A 20,263-nucleotide genomic window follows, 5' to 3' on the forward strand; every position below is an offset into this window, starting at 1 on the left:
TGAGAAACAAAAGTTTTAAGATGGGAATATAATACAATAGACTTTCACCTCCAGATTGAAATTTTGATTTATAATGGGTCACCAGTCAAATGTGCAGCTTGGTTTCAATCTAATTTCAGTTGGACATTTATTCATATTGCTAGACCACCTAAAAATTTAGAGTTATGGGCACTCTGTTCAGAAAAGTCCTAACAGTTGTAGAGCAGACATAATACCTAGGGTATGAGCCAGCTCCCATTTAAGTCAATTGAAAGACTCCCATTGCCTTCCGTAGGAACTGGATCGTGTCCTTACGTAGCACTTTAGATCTTCAAACTGCTTTATAAACATAAACTCATTAATCCTCAAAGCACCACGGTAAGGTATATATATTTTCCCTGCTTTACAGGTAGAGAAACTGAGCCACAAAAACTGTGACTATCCCAGAGCCTCAGAGGTTGTGACTCACCCCCCCAAACCAGCTGTCAGAGCTGGGATTAGAGCTAAAGAGTTGCAGATTGCAAATCAATAAGACCATGCCTTGTTGATGTATTGCACTTTGTAGGAATACTGGCATAGCTGTGCTGGATTCTTGTAGTGTCTGCCTGTCTACACTACACTTGGTACTAGGGGCCAGTGCTAGCATTGTCTTATTTTTATAAAAATGAACTAAATCCACACATTAAAACAGGGATCAGCAACCTTTGGCACGTGGCCTGCCAGAGTAAGCCCCCTGGTGGGCCAGGATGGTTTGTTTACCTGCCTTGTCCGCAGGTTCGGCTGATCGTGGCTCCCACTGGCCACGGTTCACCGTCCCAGACCAATGGGGGCTGTGGGAAGCGGCACGGGCTGAGGGATGTGCTGGTCGCTGCTTCCCGCAGCCCCCATTGGCCTGGGACGGCTAACCATGGCCAGTGGGAGCCGTGATGGGCCGAACCTGCAGATACAGCAGGTAAACACACCAGCCCGGCCCGCCAGGGGGCTTACCCTGGCAGGTCGTATGTCAAACGTTGCTGATCCCTGCATTAAAATTTGCACAAAACGCTTAATCTAAAAAAGAAAAATCCTAACTATTGCGTCTTTCTCTTGCGCTGCTAACCATCTTTACTTCCCAGCGTGCACGTGTGCCTCTTCATAGACTGTTGTTAAGGGTTGCCCTTTTATAGAATGTATAATAAATCTACTCGTGCTCTTAGTGTCTCTAAAGCTTCTAGTAGTTAACAATGAAAGAATATGAAAGATGCATGAGACTGAAGGCAGGGCTGGCTCAGTAGGTGCAAGCAGCCTGTGCAATATCTAGGATGACCAGATAGAAAGTGTGAAAAATCGGAATGGGGGTGAGGGGTAATAGGTGCCTATATAAGAAAAAGCCCCAAATATCGGGACTGTCCCGATAAAATCGGTACATCTGGTCACCCTAGCAATATCTTCTGGGTAGCCCACAAAATATTCAGCAAATGGGTGAGAGAGATTCTGAAGCATTCTTTCCTGAGCAAAAGTTTTGAAAATACTAGCCATTTGGTGAAATCTGGTCCATTCCAAAGGCCAAAAGAAAAAAAGGACCGGGGCAGTTTTGCAGCAGTTATACATAAACCTGGCACATTCTGAAGAGTAAACTCTATAGACATTCCCTCTTTTCTTCTCTCTCCCTCCGCCTGCTTCATTCCCCTCCCTCTGTCTTTACCTGCATAGCGTTCTCCCCCACTTCCTTCTCTTCTCCTCTCCAGCAATCCCCCCTAGTTCTCAAATAGGGGTGCTGGCAGACCCAGAGAATGTGCTGTATGTGTCATGGCAGCAGCCCCACCCCCTCAGACCCAGCTACTCCAAAGAGCTCCGGGGAGAGGGTCCCCTCACATACCCCTATGATTCCTGTACTAGGTCCCAGTATTGGGCCAACCCTCAGCCTGGCCTCGGCCATAGGCTCTTTGAATCTCTTGCACCTGTGTCGCCTACAGGAGCCCCTACTCTCGGGCGAGCTCTCTGTTCCTGGCAGGAGTTCAGCTCACTCCAGGGCCCTTTCTGTGTCCAATTGCTTCTAGTCCCTGGTGACACTCCCCAGGTCCCACCACAGGTCACTGGCTGGGAGCAGCCCTCCCGGGCCCTTTGCCCATATCAGGCTTATAGTGTCCACAATCAAGGGTGGGAGGGGAAAGGAAAGGCTAGTTGCTGCCTCAGGCTGAGCTCCCCTTGGTACTGGAGCTCACTAGCAGTCCCTGGCAGCTTCTCCTCCAGGGTAAACTTCCCCCCTTCTCTATGGCAAGTTTCACCTTTTGAAGCTGCCCTTCTTCAGCTGGAGCATGTTCTGCAGGTGCGTCTAACTGGTGCTGCTTGAGTGCAGGAATGCTCGTTAGCCTTTTCGGTTAGTGGGATGAGGGCATGTCCCATCACAGTCCCCACCATGGTCTGCCAGAAATGTAAAGAACCAGGAGACTTGGTGGGTCATCAGAGGAGATGGTAACAAAGCTCTCTCCCTCCTTGGTCATAGTTAAGGGGCTGCAGTAACCATGAGCTACATGGGCATTAGCCCACTCAAACACTAGGATCAGCAGCGGACTGAGGGAATAGACAGGGAGGGGCATGGCTCATCTGAAGATGCAGAGCAGCAGTAGACTGGGGGGAAAGCCTGAGCCCACTCAAGGACTAAAAATGGCAGAAGTCTACAGCCACTTCCCCATACCAGCCACCTGAAGTGCAGCAGCAGATCCAGCCTTCCTTCTCCCCAGGTTTGGCTGAGCAGGAGTAGCAGTGGTAACATTCCATCCCACAGTGCTTACACCACCAATGCTAGATGTCCACTTGAGATGCGGGCATGGTCCAGTCAGGTGGCTGTGGGCATGGATGGGCTTGGGTAGCCTCCTCTTCCTCCCTTTCCCTGTGTAAGGAGGAATGCTTAGCTGCTTCACAGCTGCTTCTTCCTGCTCAGTTCCTCCTCCTGGACCAGAATGCTTTATGGAGACGTCTACTCCTTGTGCTTCCTAGCCAGTGTGTGACGACATCACAGCAACATCGTTCCATGGTCCCAGGCAAGATCTCTAGCACTTAATCCAGCTCGGCTTCCCATTCACTTGCATGCACACTAAATAATGCTGTAGGCTATGTAGTGAAAAGAAACCTCCTCTAGGACCAAACCATGCAGGAAACTGAAAGGCGATCTGGGCCCTGAGGAGCAGATTGCTGCAATACAAGTCTTTTTAAATTGCTTTTACATCAATTAACAAGAAACTGAGCTTTTAATCTTGCTTTCATTGAAGTCAATGGGAACTTTATCAGTGGCTTTGTGGGGAGAAGGAGTAAGCCCTAAAATGTCTCATGCTTTTTCCCCCCTTGGTTGCTTTTCTTTACTACTCAAAATGTCAAATGATTTTCACTTCTGACTCAACCATCGATCTTCAGCTTTTTCACTGAATCAAACTGAACCTTTCTCCTTCCCTTGGTACTTTAAAAATGTTAATTATTTTTAATTGAAATATGTGGCATTTTGTTGTTCCCATAATTGGCTGTTTGTGCATTAATTACACAGTGCTGAGACTCTGAGGCGTGAACTCGAGAGAGAGAAGATGATGAAAAGACTGTTGATGACAGAATTATGAAATTCTCACTTCATCACATGGAGACTGGATCGGGGCCTTTCATGTGCCTTCTGTCTGTTTACATTCCTCCACTTCTGTGTACTCAACATAATGCATCATGAAAATGTGTTATGTTCCCAGCTCACTCAGATTCATCACAGTTGATTACAATTAAGTCTCGGCTTGACTTTAACTTGGAGGAGTTTCTTTATTCATTTACTGCTGGGAAAAAAACCTTCAGTCCTTTATTTATCATGAGTATTAGGATTTTCTACTATTATAAAATGAATTTTAGGTTTGGTTTTGGTAAATCTAAGGTAAAAAACGATCAGCAAGGAACATACTGATTTCTACTGAGAAACACTGTTCTGTATATATGTTAATAACTGCACAGAGATTAATGTTATGCAGAATATTTTGATAGTAACATAGAAAATGTCATTTTGTATAACTGAAAATTGCACCGAGTTACTGCTGTTTGTTAAAGAATCATTTTTAAAAGCAGAAAAATGATTATTATATCTTAACCCTACGACTCTTCGTCTCTGCTGAAAAATAAATGGCTGTCTTATCAAATTTCTAACTTAATCTTTACTCAGATATATATATCAGTGCTGCCTAAAATCATGTCATCTTGATTTGACAATAAAAGAAATCATATTGTATTCCTGGTAAAGAAAAACTTCCATGGTTCAAAGTTGTTTGCTGTTGACACCCTTATCTTTAAATCAAAAACATTGAATCAAACCAGTTTTAACTAAGACTCTGATTCTACAAACACTTGCATGCATGTATGCATGCATGTTTACATCAAGCAACTGAGTGGTTCCACTGAAATTAACAGGACTACTCCCTTACTTAATGTTAAGCATGTAAGTGTTTGCAGGATTAGAGCCTTAAACAATTGGTTTATGGTATTGAGGTCATATAATAACACTATAGATCATATTTCCTATAAAACTGTCCTATAGTTTCCCTTTTTTAGTAGTGCAGAATAGGTAATTTATTTAAAAAGCTGACAACAATTGATCATCAGCTACAACACGCGATTTTGAATAGAAACCTTGTATGTGTTTTATATGGCCCAAGATCTATATTTTTCTGTTACCCTGTACAGTAGATTCTCTTGTTTTTAGTATTGTTAAAATAAAAAGATGCCCTTAATTTGATACCAACGACCATAGATTTATCTAAATTTAATCAGCCTGTTGGCTTTAAAGGTAGGAAGTGCGTATAGTAAGATTCAATTTTCTTCAGTGTTAGTTATGGTCATTTAATATGAAAAATCTTGAGTGCATTTTAGGACTCTTGACTGCAACTTGGAGACAGAAAGTTACTTGTTTATTTTATATTCATTGAGGCAGGAAATGAACAGAAGGCTCTTCAATTAAAGTCTGATAACTTTGAACCTTTTCTATAGCTATAAAATGAAGCTAAAGTAAGTGGCATCAGTGTCAGGAAGAAATCTGGGATGCACCCTGTAATGAAATGGTTTAACATACAGAATAGGCCCATGGATCTGTACAAGTGCCCAGATGTCTGTCTGGTATGTTTCTGAGTACTCGAAAGACTTTGCTGCATAATCAAAATGCATCTGGTACACTGTACAGCGGACTTCTAGTTATGATGTCAACAGATTTGGTGGCACACTTTTTGTACATCCATTTCCATCAATCTAAGGTTATTTTTTAAAAAATGGGACTATTAACTCCCTCTGAAGAAATCACAGAGGCAAAGAATGCTTCAGGAATAAAAGACTAGGCCTTCATTCTGCCACTAATCTTTTCCTCACCTCATTCAGAGGGATTGTGGAGGAAGGAGCACTCCAGCCTAAGGCACCATAGGTTAAAATAATTTTTGCCTGGTCACTAATAAAAAGAGAGCAGCTTAAAGACAAATAAGAAAAGGTTCCTATAGCAGCCACTGTTTTCAGAGACAGGAAGCAAAAATAACTCCAAGAATGGAGTTACCTAAACTGCACTTTTCCACTATTTGCTTCTGTCCTACCTGTTCTTAGGCAGCCATCAGTTGCATGCAAAGATACTTCAAAGAATGTGCGACTGGCCACTCCCAAAGGTTATGAAGGAGAAAGGACCTGAGAAGATAGCTCAGTGGTTCAACACTCCCCTGGTTTTTCTATTGCGTGGATTGCTGTGCGCTTATTCAAGAGTGCTATTATGGGCAACTGGAAACCCTGGAACCTGCTTTGGTTGGGGCTACCCCCTGCTCCTGGTTAGCTGCATTAAGCAATGTATTCACAAGGACCAAAGCATTCAGATAGAATGAATGCTAGATGGGAATAGCCCATTCGTTTTTCCGGCAGATAAATAAGCTACGAGTTTGTTCTTGTACAGAACAGCATGGTAGTCCTAGTGTATAAGAATTCTCAAGCTGAAACTTTCAGAACAGGAAAACTGAAACCGTGCACTAAGATGCCCTGTCGCCATTCTAGATCTGAACTGGCTGGGCATGCTTTGGAATAGCTGAAAAAAGAACAAGGACACCTTCCATTTTTTTAGATTCCTGGAAATTAGAGATGGAACAGTCTTACCAGATCACTGAGCCCCAGATCCTCAAAAGTATTTAGGTGTCTAACTCCCATTGATTTCAATGGGTGGTAGGCTCCTAAATGGCTTTGAAAATCTGGGCCTTAATCCCTTCTGCTGCAGGATTGTTCCCCACAGTATGTTCTCAGATGTTTGGTCTAATTTTAAATGTCTTAAGCAATGGGGCTTCCACGCCCTCCCTCGGGAGACTATTCTACAGGCTGTTAGGAATGTTTTCCTGATATTAAACCTAAATTTCCATTTGTACAATTCCATCGTATTTTTAGTTCCTGCACACGCCCTTTAGCCACACCTCAGCAATTCCTCACCCATGTGTGATCTACCCCTTTAATACACAGCCTTGTCTGGACTAGGATTGAGAGGTGTAGTGTTAGACTGTATCAGCAAAAGCTCTAGTGTAAACAAGGCAGTAAACATGTGCTAAACTGGTCCAGTTGAAATCTAGGCTTCCCAGTAGATTTTAACTCCACAATGTTTAGCAAGTGTTGAAGTATACCGTACCTTCTCTGCACTGCACTTTTAGAACATGTAAATTAGCACACGTTAGCTAACATTTTTGAACAACATACTTTTAAATCCTGGTCTAATCCAAGCCTATGGTGGTCAAAGAGAAAAGTTTATTGTTGAAGGTTGATTTAATCTCAAGTCTCAGTTTTGACCAACTGATATTATGGCTTTCCAATCAGAGCCCAGTTTAAAAACTTTGAGGCCTTAAGCATTTTCTTTGTTTAGGTGGCAACACACAGCTTCGTGTTTTGATGATGGCAGCAAAAGTAAGATTAGTTGTTTCAAAAGCTAGGCAATGTCTATGTAATGGCTAAACAAGTATTTTCCCATGTTGCAATCTCTCTCAAACAGGATTTTTTTCCCCTGTGTGGGTACCCATTTGACCACCTAAAATGAACTACATATTTCAAGTAAAATGGCCAAGTTTTCTTTGGAAACATTGTTTAAGGTCCTTAATTAGTATCAGAAGATACAGTATGTATAGCCTTTGATATTACAACCATATTTATATCCTGCGAGACAATGTTTAAAAATGAGTTCCTCCTTAAAGTCTTCACTTCAGGGGTACGCGTTTCCCCTGCAAGAGTTTGCCAACTCAGCCACTTCAAACAGAGCCGGCAACTGGGTGAAATGCTTTGGTGGAGGCAGCATCATGTTTATTTGTACTGTTTATGGAAATCCTTCATTTTCATTTTTTTTTCCTGGATATATCTGTGGTCCACTGGTTACAGACATCTACTCTTTGGAATTATACAATGGAATATTGTTATTTCATTTTTGATGTCCTGATGTTCAAGGCGTTTGCCATAAATATTCTGAGACTGATCTGTTGATTGCATGTAAGATCAGCCCTACAACTGTGTTTTGTAAAGTTAAGTGCGTAAAGAAATTCTTTGGTGACATGGGGAGGGGAACACTTCTCTGGCAGCTGCTGCTGAGGCTGCTGGGGAGCAGCTCCAGCCAAGGTTGCTGATATCAGCGTGTTACAGCTGAGCAGCAGCCTGTATCAAGAGAGGGAGTACAATGACATTTCAGTTGAAAGTTGGCTTGAGAGAGGCTTTTACGGCTCAGCTGTTTACCTGTTCCTGTATTCATGCCTGCAATAAAAAAGAGAAAAAAAAATAAATCACTGAGTCTGAGCAATCTGTGTTCAAACCAAGGAGTTGGTGGCACACTGCACTGTCCCTATTCAAGGCAAACATCTGGTTCCCAATGAAGTGGATCCACCTCAATTACGGAACATCTGTCTTAAGCAACCACTGAAGAATTTCCCCCAAGAAATCCAGAGCCGTTTTGTTCAACCTTTTGTCAAAGGCCACCTCGACTGGGCAACAGATATTTGCGAGTCCCTTGGGTGGTTGCTTAAGGCAGGCTTTGCTGAATTACTTAAGCTGGAAAAACGGCCAGAAATAGAATGGCAATAAGGCATGGCATTTTGTCTTCCTCAGCTTTCAGTTTGCAGGATGACATATGCTTGTTTGAAAGGATGAGGAACAGAGTTGTGCAGAGGATGGAAGTCCCATTTTGCAAAGGATTTTGACATCTGGTTTTATTCCAAATAGGAATGAAAACTCAAACATTTTGAAATTCTCCACAGAGGAAAATTCTGGAGGAGGGACTTATTTTGAGTTGAGCTAAGTGTTTCAATTTTGACTTCCACGTCTTAAATGTCATAGTCTATTCTACAATATAATAGCCTACAAAATAAAAACAAAAAGTGAAAAATTGAAATGTTTCATTCAGAAAGTGTCACACTGGGATGTTTCAACATTGTCAGAACTTTTTCTCCAGTTTTCTTCCCAAATGAAATTCTGGCAATATTGAAACACGTCAGTCTTCATCGGAGCAAGCAGTTCCATTAACTACGGTTTCATTAAAATTTCTCTGACCAACTCTAATGTGAAGAGTTCATGTGGGTTTAATCTCTGTTCTGGGAAAATAGACAGTAAAATAATAACAATCAGCTACTTCAGTTGCCTGGAACTTTGGACTAGGTGGGCTTCAAAGATGAACATGTGTTGAGTTTTTGTTGCAATATGACCGTGACCTATGTGAACAGACAAGTGAGCGCCAAGATACATTCTGTCACTCAGGAGGCAGAATTCTTCTTTGCCTGTGGGTATTGTACGTTAAGGGGAACGAGACAAGATGATATTTGCAAGATAGTAGATTGACTGAGTTGCAGAAATCTATGGTGAGAATGGAAAGGGAATGACTAGATGTATGGACTTTATTATATAGACACTTGAGGTGAAAGCCAATCTTCATTTAGTTCAATGGGGCCAGGCTTTCACTCCTGGAGTTGCCCAATATTGGGTGGAATTTGCAAAGGTGCTGAAGTGATGTAGCAGCGCAAATCCCACTGCAAGTCAATGAGACTTGTGCCAACAAACCACCTGAATGCTATTGAAAAAGCCCACCCATTATTATTTGTTGCCTGTTGCCGTGGTATGCTAGGTGCTGCACAAATCCAAAAGTAGTCTCAGTGCCTGCCACAAAAAAATCTTACTCTCTAAAAAAATAAAATAATAAAGAACAAAGAGAAGTTATGGAGAAAGAGAGACAATAAACAAGTAAGGGGTCAGCTGGTGTTTGGCCTCATGCTGACACTAAAACATTGTATTGATGCAGTGGGGCTTTTTGTAGTTTATTTTTAATTACAAATATATAAAGTAGGGCTGTTGATTAAACTCAGTTAGCTAAAAAAAATTAAATCGCAATTAATCGCACTGTTAAACAATAGAATACCAACTGAAATGTATTAAATATTTTTGGACGTTTTTCTACATTTTCAAATATATTGATTTCTACTACAACACAGAATACAAAGTGTACAGTGATCACTTTATATTATTATTTTGATTACAAATATTTGCACTGTAAAAATGATAAACAAAAGAAATAGTATTTTTTAATTCACCTCATATAAGTACTGTAGTGCAATCTCTATCGTGAAAGTGTAACTTACAAATATAGATTTTTTTGGTTACATGACTGCACTCAAAACAAAACAATATAAAACTTTAGAGCCTACAAGTCCACTCAGTCCTACTTCTTGTACAGCCAATCGCTAAGAGAAACAAATTTGTTTACATTTACAGGACATAATGCTGCCCTACTACTTATTTACAATATTACCTAAAAATGAGAACAGGCGTTTGCATGGCACTGTTGTAGCTGGCATTGACAAGCCAGATACGCTAAACATTCATATGCCCCTTCATGCTTCAGCCACCATTCCAGAGGACATGCTTCCATGCTGATGATACTCGTTAAAAAAAGAATGCGTTAATTAAATTTGTGACTGAACTCCTTGGGGGAGACTTGTAAGTCAAGGAGGGCCAGGGTCCAAGACCCAGATTTTTAAAGGTATTTAGGCATTGTTCATAAATGTTACATGCCTGAAGGCCAAACCCTCAAAGGTCGTTTTTTTTAGGTATCTAACGCCCATTGAAATCAATGGGTGTTAGGCACCTAAATATCTTTCAGGATCTGGGCTAAGTCACATAGGAGCCTCTCTCTTATTTTTCAAAAGTGACTTAGGCACTTAGGGAACCTTTCACTGAGACTTGATCTCAAGTGCCAAAAGTCACTTTTGAAAATGAGACTCAGGCCCCTAAGTCACTTAGGCCTTGCACCGCTGGGTGGTGCAACACCTAAATACCTTTCAAAAGCTGGGCCCAAATTACCTCCTTTTTTGAGCCATAGAAGTCATGCTGCAGATCTCCATTGCAGAGCTAGTTTGGCCCAGTTTACTGGTCACCACCAGGTACACATACAGCTCTATATTAAAATACGGTACATTTTTTTAAAAGGATGGCTGCAGGATGCTCAGCACTTCTGAAAACCAAATCACGTATTTAGGCACCTAAATATGGGTTTAACAAGCCTAATTTTAGGCCCCTATTTTTGAAAAATCTTCACCAACAAGTTCACTGCTTCCTCATTTACAGCTCCCATCAAAGGTCTCTTATCTCAGAGCCCTGTCTTGGTAAAGCACACAGGGCAAGGCAGTTAAAGGGATGGAATGTAGATAACAGCACTGGGTAACCTCTCTAACCTAACTAACAAAACCTTGAAGCTGCTTTTCTGTGTCTGCGGCCTTTGTTACCAAATATCTGTGTGCATCACTCATTACAAGTTCAGCTCAAGGATTTAAGTTGATGAAGATTTTTCTCACTGACTACTTCATGTGCAAGTAGAGGAGGAGGGCCGACTTTTCCCCAGCACTCGGCTATTTTCAGCCAATTTTAATAGTCTAGATCAGAGGTTCTCAAACTGTGGTCCATGAGCTCCATTCAGGTGGTCTGCAGATAGTTCCCTCTAAGGTGCGCACCTGGGTGGCCGCACACAAGAGAATGAAGGGCCACCCACCTAATTAGTGGAGCTGCGCAGGTGTGGCTCCACTAATTAGGTGTCTGGACCCTGGAGAAGACGCACATGTAAGGTGAGGTGGTGGCCTTGGGGGGAATAGGGGGTAGGTGGGAGGGGGCAGTGGGGTGAGAAGAGGGGGTGGGGGGAATTTGGGATGTGCAGGGTTGTGGCAGCCAGAGAAAGAGGCAACTTTCCCCAGCTCTAGGGCTGCGGCTGCCGGGGAGAGACGGCCCTCCTTCCCAGCCTCAGCTCGGAGGCTGCTGCAGTGGAGGAGAGGGGAGAGACTCCCTCTCCTTCCCAGCCCCAGCTCAGGGGTTGCTGCGGCACAGGAGAGAGGGCACATCCATTGCATTAGAAAGGTAAGACTACTGATATTAAAATATGAGTTGTGTGCTTTTATTTGTAGAATAAAAAAAATTCATTATTATTATCCAAAATGCTTTACAATAGTTAGCTAATGGTACAAACAACATTTGGAAAGGTCATTAAGTGGTCCGCCGAGACCCTCAGCAATTTTCAAGTGGTCCGTGGAAAAAAAAGTTTGAGAACCATTGGTCTAGATTAATGGTGGACATCTGAAAAGGCTCAGTTACAGTTTTACCAAGGATGTTGTTTTCAGTGATCTTCCTTTGTATCAGTTGTGACAAAGTTCCTGCTCTACCTTGGTGGGTCTTGCGCTTATTGGTGGATTTGCTTGCCTTGGAGCTTCACGGCAGCCCTCAGCTTGGCCATTTTTCTGAATTCACAGTCCAGGTCGACTCCTCCTGTGTCTGACCAGGAATTGGGAGGATTTGGGGGGAACCCGGGCCCGCCCTCTACTCCAGGTTCCAGCCCAGGGCCCTGTGGAATGCAGCTGTCTAGAGTGCCTCCTGGAACAGCTGTGCGACAGCTACAACTCCCTGGGCTACTTCCCCATGGCCTCCTCCCAACACCTTCTTTATCCTCACCATAGGACCTTCCTCCTGGTGTCTGATAATGCTTGTACACCTCAGTCCTCCAATAGTCCACGTTCTCACTCTCAGCTCCTAGTGCCTCTTGCTCCCAGCTCCTCACACGCACACCACAAACTGAAGTGAGCTCCTTTTTAAAATCCAGGTGCCCTGATTAGCCTGCCTTAATTGATTCTAACAGCTTCTTGATTGGCTGCAGGTGTTCTAATCAGCCTGTCTTAATTGTCTCCAGAAGGTTCCTGATTGTTCTGGAACCTTCCCTGTTACCTTACCCAGGGAAAAGGGACCTACTTAGTCTGGGGCTTATATATCTGCCTTCTATTACTCTCCTATAGCCATCTGGTCCAACCCTGTCACACAGTCTATTCCATTAACTCTCCTTGTGCCTACTTCATATCCTGTATAATATTTGTGTGGCTATGGGTACACATTAGGCATTAGATAAATAAAAATAAAGAAATTAGCCCCTTAAATATGTGTAGTACAGAAAGATGCTCTTGAATGAAGGGGTAATCTTCATCTACATTCTTTATTTCCATGATTTCTTCCAGTGTAATTAATGTTCCCAGCTCCCCCTGGTTTACCAGCAAGTAATTGATCCTTTTGATTATTTAGTTGCTTCCATAATCATCTTGGCACAACACATAAGCTATTTGTAGGAGCAGGTTTTTCCATAACTGCCTCCAATGCATGATTTATGGCGCCCTTCTCTAAAGGATCTGGTGCTGGCCAGGCTCAGAAACAGGACACGGACTAGATGAACCCTGGGTCTGTCTGATCTTGTAGTGTGACTCCGACTTTCCTAGCATTTATTTTCCATTGGCAGCTAAGTCCTTAATTACTATTGTTTTTACCCACACATTCAAAATTAAACAAAAACCTGAAGCATCTATAAATCAAGAGGATTACTGAAGTAAAGTATATAGAGGGACATTGCTGTTTAATTAAAAACTACATTAATTATGCACCTATCATCTGCCACTTACTGTAACAATTGAGATCCAAGCTTTTACCAAGTGAACATAAGAACATAACAGCCATATGGGGTCAGACCAAAGGTCCATCTAGCTCCGTATCCTGTCTTCTGACAGTGGCTAATGCCAGCTACCCCAGAGAGAATGAACAGAACAGGTAATCATCAAGTGATCCATCCTCTGTCACCCATTCCCAACTTCTGGCAAACAGAGGATAGGGACACCATCCCTGCCCATCCTGGCTAATAGCCATTGATGGACCTATCCTCCGTGAATTTATCTGGTTCTTTTTTGAAACCTGTTATAGTCTTGGCCTTCACAACATCCTCTGGCAAGGAGTTCCACAGGTTGACTGTGCATTCTGTAAAAAATACTTCCTTTTGTTTGTTTTAAACCTGCTGCCTATTAATTTCATTGGTGGCACCTAGTTCTTCTGTTATGAGAAGAAGTAAACACTTCTTCTCATAACAGAGAAGACAAACACATTTACTTTCTCCACACCAGTCATGATTTTATAGACCTCTATCATATCCCCCTTAGTCGTCTCTTTTCCAAGCTGAAAAGTCACAGCCTCATTAATCTCTCCTCATACGGAAGCCTTTCCATATCCTTAATAATTTTTGTTGCCCTTTTCTGAACCTTTTCCAAGTCCAATATATCTTTTTTTGAGATGGGGTGACTACATCTGCATGCAGTATTCAAGATGTGGGCATACCATGGATTTATATAGAGGCAATATGATATTTTCTGTCTTATTATCTATCCCATTCTTAATGAGTCCCAACGTTCTGTTTGCTTTTTGACTGCTGCTGCACATTGAGTGTATGTTTTCAGAGAACCATTCAGGCTCATGGAATTGAGTCTGAAAAAGGATATAGCATACGCCCCTGCTCTGAATTCACCCCACTTGGCTGGTTAAGGGGAGTGGGGTGGAGCCAGAGTCCATCTCATGTGACCCTTGGCTTTTCCCTTGCTTAGGTACCAATCACAGCAATAGGGAGTACTGAAAGGAAGCATGTGCCCTGTTGAAATTCTTGCCAACCCAAAAGCAATGCAAGATGACAGGGAATCTCGCCTTTCCTCAGCCCACCTTGTGCTTCTGTATAGGAGCTGACCAGAATCTGGCCCAAATGTTTGATCCTGAGAGGTGCTGAACATGTGCGATTCCCAGGAGCAGGCCCAGCAGTAGCCTTATCTCTGTTAAGACGTCTTATCTCTTAATGCTCGTGTGAGCTGTTTATGGTTTAAGTTCAGCATTCAGTCAATGTTCGGCATTACAGTAATAAGTCATTTCATTAATATAGAAAAGCTTTTGTTTATAAATACTTTATCATTCTTCAGGGGGTAAACTGTGCTTTTGAAAATCTCAGCACTCATGGTAGGAAATTGTTTCAATTTGTAAGACTCCTTTGTACACTGCAGCAGAGTATACATAGTATCATACTACTCAGGCTTTTAAAGCCTCTACTATACTTCTCATCTGCCAACAACAATGGGGCAGACTCACGTGAGCGAAAACAGCTCTAATTATTAACAGAAAATTCAACCCTTCCATTATGCTACCAGGAAAGGAAAGGAAAGAATTGCTGTTTCGCTAAAGGTACCCATACCTATAGCTAATATAGGTAATAAATCTGACTTTGTTGTCAAATTGACAGATGTGCTTATGAAATTTGAGTCCAGATGTTCATTTACAGCTAAACTACAGCTGATTTGCATCTAAAGCTATTTGAGACATGAAATTTCAGTTCTGCAGGAAAATCCAACATTTTGAAGTTTTCAGTTCAGTTCCATCAGAATCCTACCTTTTTTTTTTTTCATGGAAGGTAGTTGAAACTAAAACGTTTCTACAAAACATTTCAGATTTGATGAATCCACATTGTCCAAGGAAAAACATTTCATTTGAAAAATTTCTGACCAGCTCTATTTGCATCTTACTTCCAGTCGTACAGCGAAGAGAATGAGCAAGAAATGCTCTTACTCTTATGTGATTTGTATATGCATTTTCCTTCTTGGTTAACTCTGGCCCTGGTTCAGCAATGTACTTAAGCATGTACCCAACTATAAGTATGTGCATAATCCCTGTGACTTCACTTGTATTAAATGGGGCTACGCACATACTTTAGGTATGTGCTCATGTATCTTGCTAAGCCAGGGCCTTGGTCCACAAGATATTGCAAATTTACTTATTGGATAATGTGTTGTGTTCGTTTTTAATATTTTGAACAATGATTACCTTTGTGGCTGGTGCAATAACCACATATAATAAAGTCCAAAGGCTTTACACTGGATTCAGAAGTGAGGGAGTTAATTTTCCTGTTCATATCTGCTGACTATACCAAGACAAGAGCAAAGGATTCAGCTAATGAGAAAGGACTCCTCTCCAAGAAACCAATCCTGTTCCAGACGTAACAGATAGCAGTTTTGCCTTCAATAGAATAGAATTAGGCTGCAGGGGGCAGATTTGTAAAGGTATTTTGGTACCTAAAGTACCTAGGCACCTAACTGCCATTAGCCACACATCTAGGCATTTTTTGAAAATCCCATGAGGTCCCTAAATACCTTTAAAAATCTGGCCTCAGATACCAAGGAGAGTCATACAGAAGCAGAAACGTCTGCCAGTCCCCTTGCTTACAGCGCTCCAGACTTACAGCTCACCTGATCTGATGAATCTAGGCCCAGTTAAGGGAAAAAATCGTAAAATAAGTGTATTATGGTAAGTCTAATATAAAACACTACAGGCTGAATAGAAGCTGAGAGGTATAAGATGTAGCAGGTGGAAAACACTGTGTGTATACAAGACCTATTAAAAAAAATCTTATCAGCCCAAATTAATTGCTGAGTTCCTCCCACAGCATCTTTGCAGACACAGGAAACAGAACAGTGTCGCTATTCATTCCTGTCCATGGCTTGTTCCTCTGCTAAGCCCAGATTCATCACGTTTGTGCATACGGTATCCCATCAGCTAGTCAGTGGTCATCCTCTAGGTCGGACTGACCTTGGTTGTGTTTGCATTATTTTCTTTGGCATCCTATCATCTGTTTGTCTTCTGCAGTGTCCCAACATCATAATCTCTTCTATTGTGGCCAATCCCATATCCGGTTTTCACATCCGACCCTCCTAATTAATTAAATTAATTAAAATAAATGACAAGGCTGATCTAAATCTAGTTCTCTAAAAAGTGTCTTGTAGAGATTTAGTTTGCGTTGGTGACGTCTTCTGGGTGTATTTACTGACTGCTTGTGGAATTTTTAAAGCTTCAGCTTTAGTCTTTCAAGTAGTCCATGAAAGGAGAGGTTTATCTTGAAATTCCAACTTCCTTTAGGCTCTTTAGTATGTCTCAGCTTTTACCTTTTCATTTCTTCCACCAACTAGTGAAACTGAGCATGCAAACACCTTTTCTTTGTGGCTGGCAGCTCTAAATTGAACTTGGAAACTTTATTTTCAGCTTTAAAAATTGCATGGAATGTGCATGAGCACATTGCTTCTGCAGTTTGGCTTGGACCATTCTTTGGACTCTTGTGACAGGGTGTACCAGGTCCTTTGAGCCCCCACCCCCTGCTAGAGGCTTCATGGTCTTACCAACCCCTCCCCAGAAAAGGAATGGTGAAGGTGAGTCCTCCAGGCCTGCAGAGAGGCTGCAGGAAAGCAGCCAATCAGCAGGCTCAGTTAAAAGGAGCTGCAGGGGCTGAGCAGATTAGTTGTGGGCTGGTTCAGAAGGGTGAGGAAGGCTGTGAGACTCTCCAGGTGAGGAGACCTGAGAGACACCCTGCTCAGGTAGGGAACAGACAGAGAACCCTGAGGTAAGGGTGGAAAGGAAAGGGTTACATGGGAAGCGGCCCAGGAAACAGCAGCGGCAAGGGAGTTAAAGGAAGCAGTATGTGACTGCTTTTTGTAGGGTTCCTGGGTAGGGATTCAGAGTAGTGGGAAGTGACTTAAGGCCCCAGAAGGAGGTAAGACTCAGTACTAAAAGGCCCAAGAGAGGGACTTGAATTTAAACAGACCCCGAGATGGGGCTGAAGATCCTGAAGAGAGCCAACCATTTGTTGGACTATTACCCAAAAAAGGGGTTTGTTCAGTCACATATTGACTGTGTGAGACTTTAGTGGAGGGCTAGGCCACTGAAGACCCACCTGACCAGATTAACAGCCAACAGGGGGCACCAGGAGCAGAGAGAGAGAGTATGCGCAGGTTCACATCAACTCACAGGAGGTGCTCAGGTATGTGACCCCACCCCCATCTCAGCTTTACAACACCCAAATTAAATATTATTTAAATGATAGAAGAACTGAGGCTAAGGAGCAGATTTACCCAGGAGAAGAAAGAGCCTCATCCTTCCACACACCAGATGTTGACAGAAGTTTTGCTGTAGCCAGAGTGAAACCTTTGTGTTCTTTGAATGTTTTGTGAGATGTTTTGGTTTTGCTGCTGTTAAAACCTGTTGAACTCCAAGTTGCGATCTGAAACACTTGGAAGACAAGCTTCCTCTGAGAGAGACATTAGCTTTTGGACTGTATTGGCTGGCTTTGCCAGCTCGCAGATCAGGAGCAAAGCAGTAACACTGTCAATTAAATCTCAGTATTTTCTTGCTGGAACATGTCTTTTGTAATCTTCTAAAACAAGGGATTACAGACATGTGAAGCTGCTGTTCTGGTCGTGCTCAAAAAAATGACCCCTCCTGATTACTTTCAGATGAAATTAAACTGACTTCCATGGATATTCTAGTAGCCTCTAGTATCTATTTAGAGAAAGGGGAGAAATGTGTTATCCAAGGAGCTCTCCATCTATGACCCTTGAGGGCTTTAGGCAGACCACACAGCTGCTGGCTTAAGCGCAAGGTGCTCTTGGTGGCTCTTTTGACCAACTAAACGAAAAACCAGCCCGTCTGTGCACTGTGAGCCGCTGCTTCATGCCTCTCTTTGTTTGGTGAAAATTCAAGTCATGAACAAATATGTAAACAATGCAACAGCTGGAAAGGCAGCAGCAAATGTATTTAAGGAGAAAGATAAACTGCCAAGTGCCTTTTAGAGATTACAGCAGCTGAAGTCCTGCACCCAGGGAAGACATGACCATATTCAGGATATAGGCATCTGCATCCATTGCCTCAAAATAAGTTTATTTTTCATCTGGCCTTCTTTAATACTGTCCTAAAGCCACTTTTTTTGTGTAACCAAGCACTGCAGTTGCTACCCAGAAGATGTGTGGTCAGGACTGAAATGCAGGTATCCAGATTCCTTTCCTAAGAATGGCCCCGGGTTGAAAATCACTGAGTTACCCAAATTTCCTGCACCAAAGGATTTAATGATAGTTTGTTCAGCATCAAATATATGTTAAATACTGTATTTTATTTCATCTTAGTAATTAAAAAAACAGCAAAGTATCCCTGGGTTTTTAACAATGGGCCGTTAGAGTCCATTATAGCCATGGCAACTGGGGCTAAAACCATCTCTATGGATCTTGACAACAGCGAGAGAAGCGTGAGTCATAGTAATTGTATGCCACAAAACCATATCACAGCAACACAATCAGATGAGTAATCTTATAGCTTGCCTTAAGGCAGCTGTCTAACTGATCTCACATATCAAACTGCAACAAAATGTCAATGCTTCAAAACCTTTGACATTTCTTTATCAGGAGGCAATAAATGAATCTTTCTAGGCTAAGAAGCGAGGATGATATCAGAAAAAACAGATAATACTTTTTATCTGCAGAACTAATGCTGGAAGTAATCTCACCTGAATGGAATTTGAGACTAACCAAGATCAAATGAAAGCCTGTTCATTAACTATAGGAACTCAGTAACAGTCCAATGGATTTAGTGTCTAATAGCAAATAACATTGACACAGATGTATGATCTAGGAAAGCCAGGTATTGTTTTAGGGGCAAATCCTGTCTTGTCAGTTAGAAAAAGAATGCATCCTTAAAGAAGAGACAACTATAAGCATGAAAAACAGAGCAAGATGTGCATTAATTCTGGTAAGCCCTGTGAGAATGTATGGGCCAGAACTTCAGCCGGTGTTAATTGACATCATTCCATTGAAATCCATCCCAGGTACAGTATCAAAGAAACATTCAGGCAGAGGTGGACAAATAGCACACAGAACGTAGCAAAAATGGGTTCATCGGAAACCTGATTGAGTAGGCAATGCCAGACAAATAAGTGTGTGCTGTGGACATTTGTCAGGCAGACCAAGAAGGTGGCTGTATGATAGGTGTACTTTAAAAGTTCATATTTATTTTAGGGCTATCACAATGTTCAGAGTATTCCCTATCTTTGAAATGGGTCATGCTGTTAGAACCAGTAATACCTTTAAAACCAAAATGCACCTTTTCTGTGCATCCATTGTATAACCCAGCAAAGGTCACATTATGCATGCACAGATGCATAACAGCAATGTGCATAATGAACACAGGAGAGTGACCATGTAGCAGTCCCTTAGGGAATCTCTGTACAATTTATTAATTCTATATGAGACTATGAACTCTCCGTATGTATCTTTCTAAAGATGCAAACTCCATTTTGAATGTAAGTCTGGTCTTTGACTTTCTGCTGTCCTTTTACCTCTATCTTGGACTAAATGTCCCACAGGCCTAACAAAGGAGGGTTGTTAAACTTTGATGATTGTCCATTTAAATGGAGTACTCGTGGACAAAGAGGATCAAAAGAATCAAAAAAGCAACATCGCCATGAATGCTTGGCCACCACAAGCCAGTTATCCCTGTGGTAACTTTTCTGACACCTCCTGCTTAAAACCCCAAAAGTCAGAAGGATCATGAGGCCCTGCTTTCATGGTCTGTATTCATTGTGAAAACCAAGATCAAGAGAGCTTTTGTCCTTCTGCTCCACAGGAGGTTTCTGTCCTCCCTGAGCTCACCTTAGGACACAAGCGTTATGGTTTGACAGGTGTACCGCCCAAGTCAAACTCCCCAGCTGGCACTGTCCCTGGAGCGGATTGCACCCGGCATGCACGGGGCACTTGGAGCTAGAAGCGAGAGCCCCTCAGGGCTCCCCCTGACCTCACTGGGTAAGTGAAAAAATGATAAGAAGAGGTGGAAAAACGATGAGTCCTAGAGCAGGCTCTGAGGTGTCTACTTCAGCAGGTAAGTCCCTGGTTTTTCCACCTCTTCTTAAATGGCACAGTTCTGAAAATAGGTTCTCCGCACGCTTCGTGCATCCTTATAGAGATAGCCAGTTGTGAAAAGGTTCTTGGACTGCACAACACAAGACACCAAAGTAAGGCACAAAGTTTGGCACATGCTAGCCTTGAGAAGGAATAAAATGGTCTAACACTGGCCAATCACAGAGGGTTTCTTGATGAAGATTGATACACTAAGACTCAGG

The 20,263-nt window shown here is 42.3% G+C and overlaps 1 protein-coding gene across 3 annotated transcripts in view; it reads left to right on the forward strand.

The window, feature by feature from the left end:
* The window catches only part of EPB41L4B (erythrocyte membrane protein band 4.1 like 4B), a 249,164-nt gene extending 241,264 nt beyond the window's left edge, over positions 1-7,900 (forward strand). For all 3 annotated transcript variants that reach the window (XM_074945196.1, XM_074945197.1, XM_074945199.1), the window contains one exon: positions 3,500-7,900. In XM_074945196.1, the coding sequence (XP_074801297.1) occupies positions 3,500-3,569 (70 nt within the window). In that variant the 3' untranslated portion in view covers positions 3,570-7,900. The remainder of the gene's footprint in view (positions 1-3,499) is intronic.
* Positions 7,901-20,263: the final 12,363 nt, after the last annotated feature.

Source organism: Natator depressus, chromosome 2 (assembly GCF_965152275.1).
Source record: "Natator depressus isolate rNatDep1 chromosome 2, rNatDep2.hap1, whole genome shotgun sequence".
Lineage (NCBI taxonomy): Eukaryota > Metazoa > Chordata > Testudines > Cheloniidae > Natator > Natator depressus.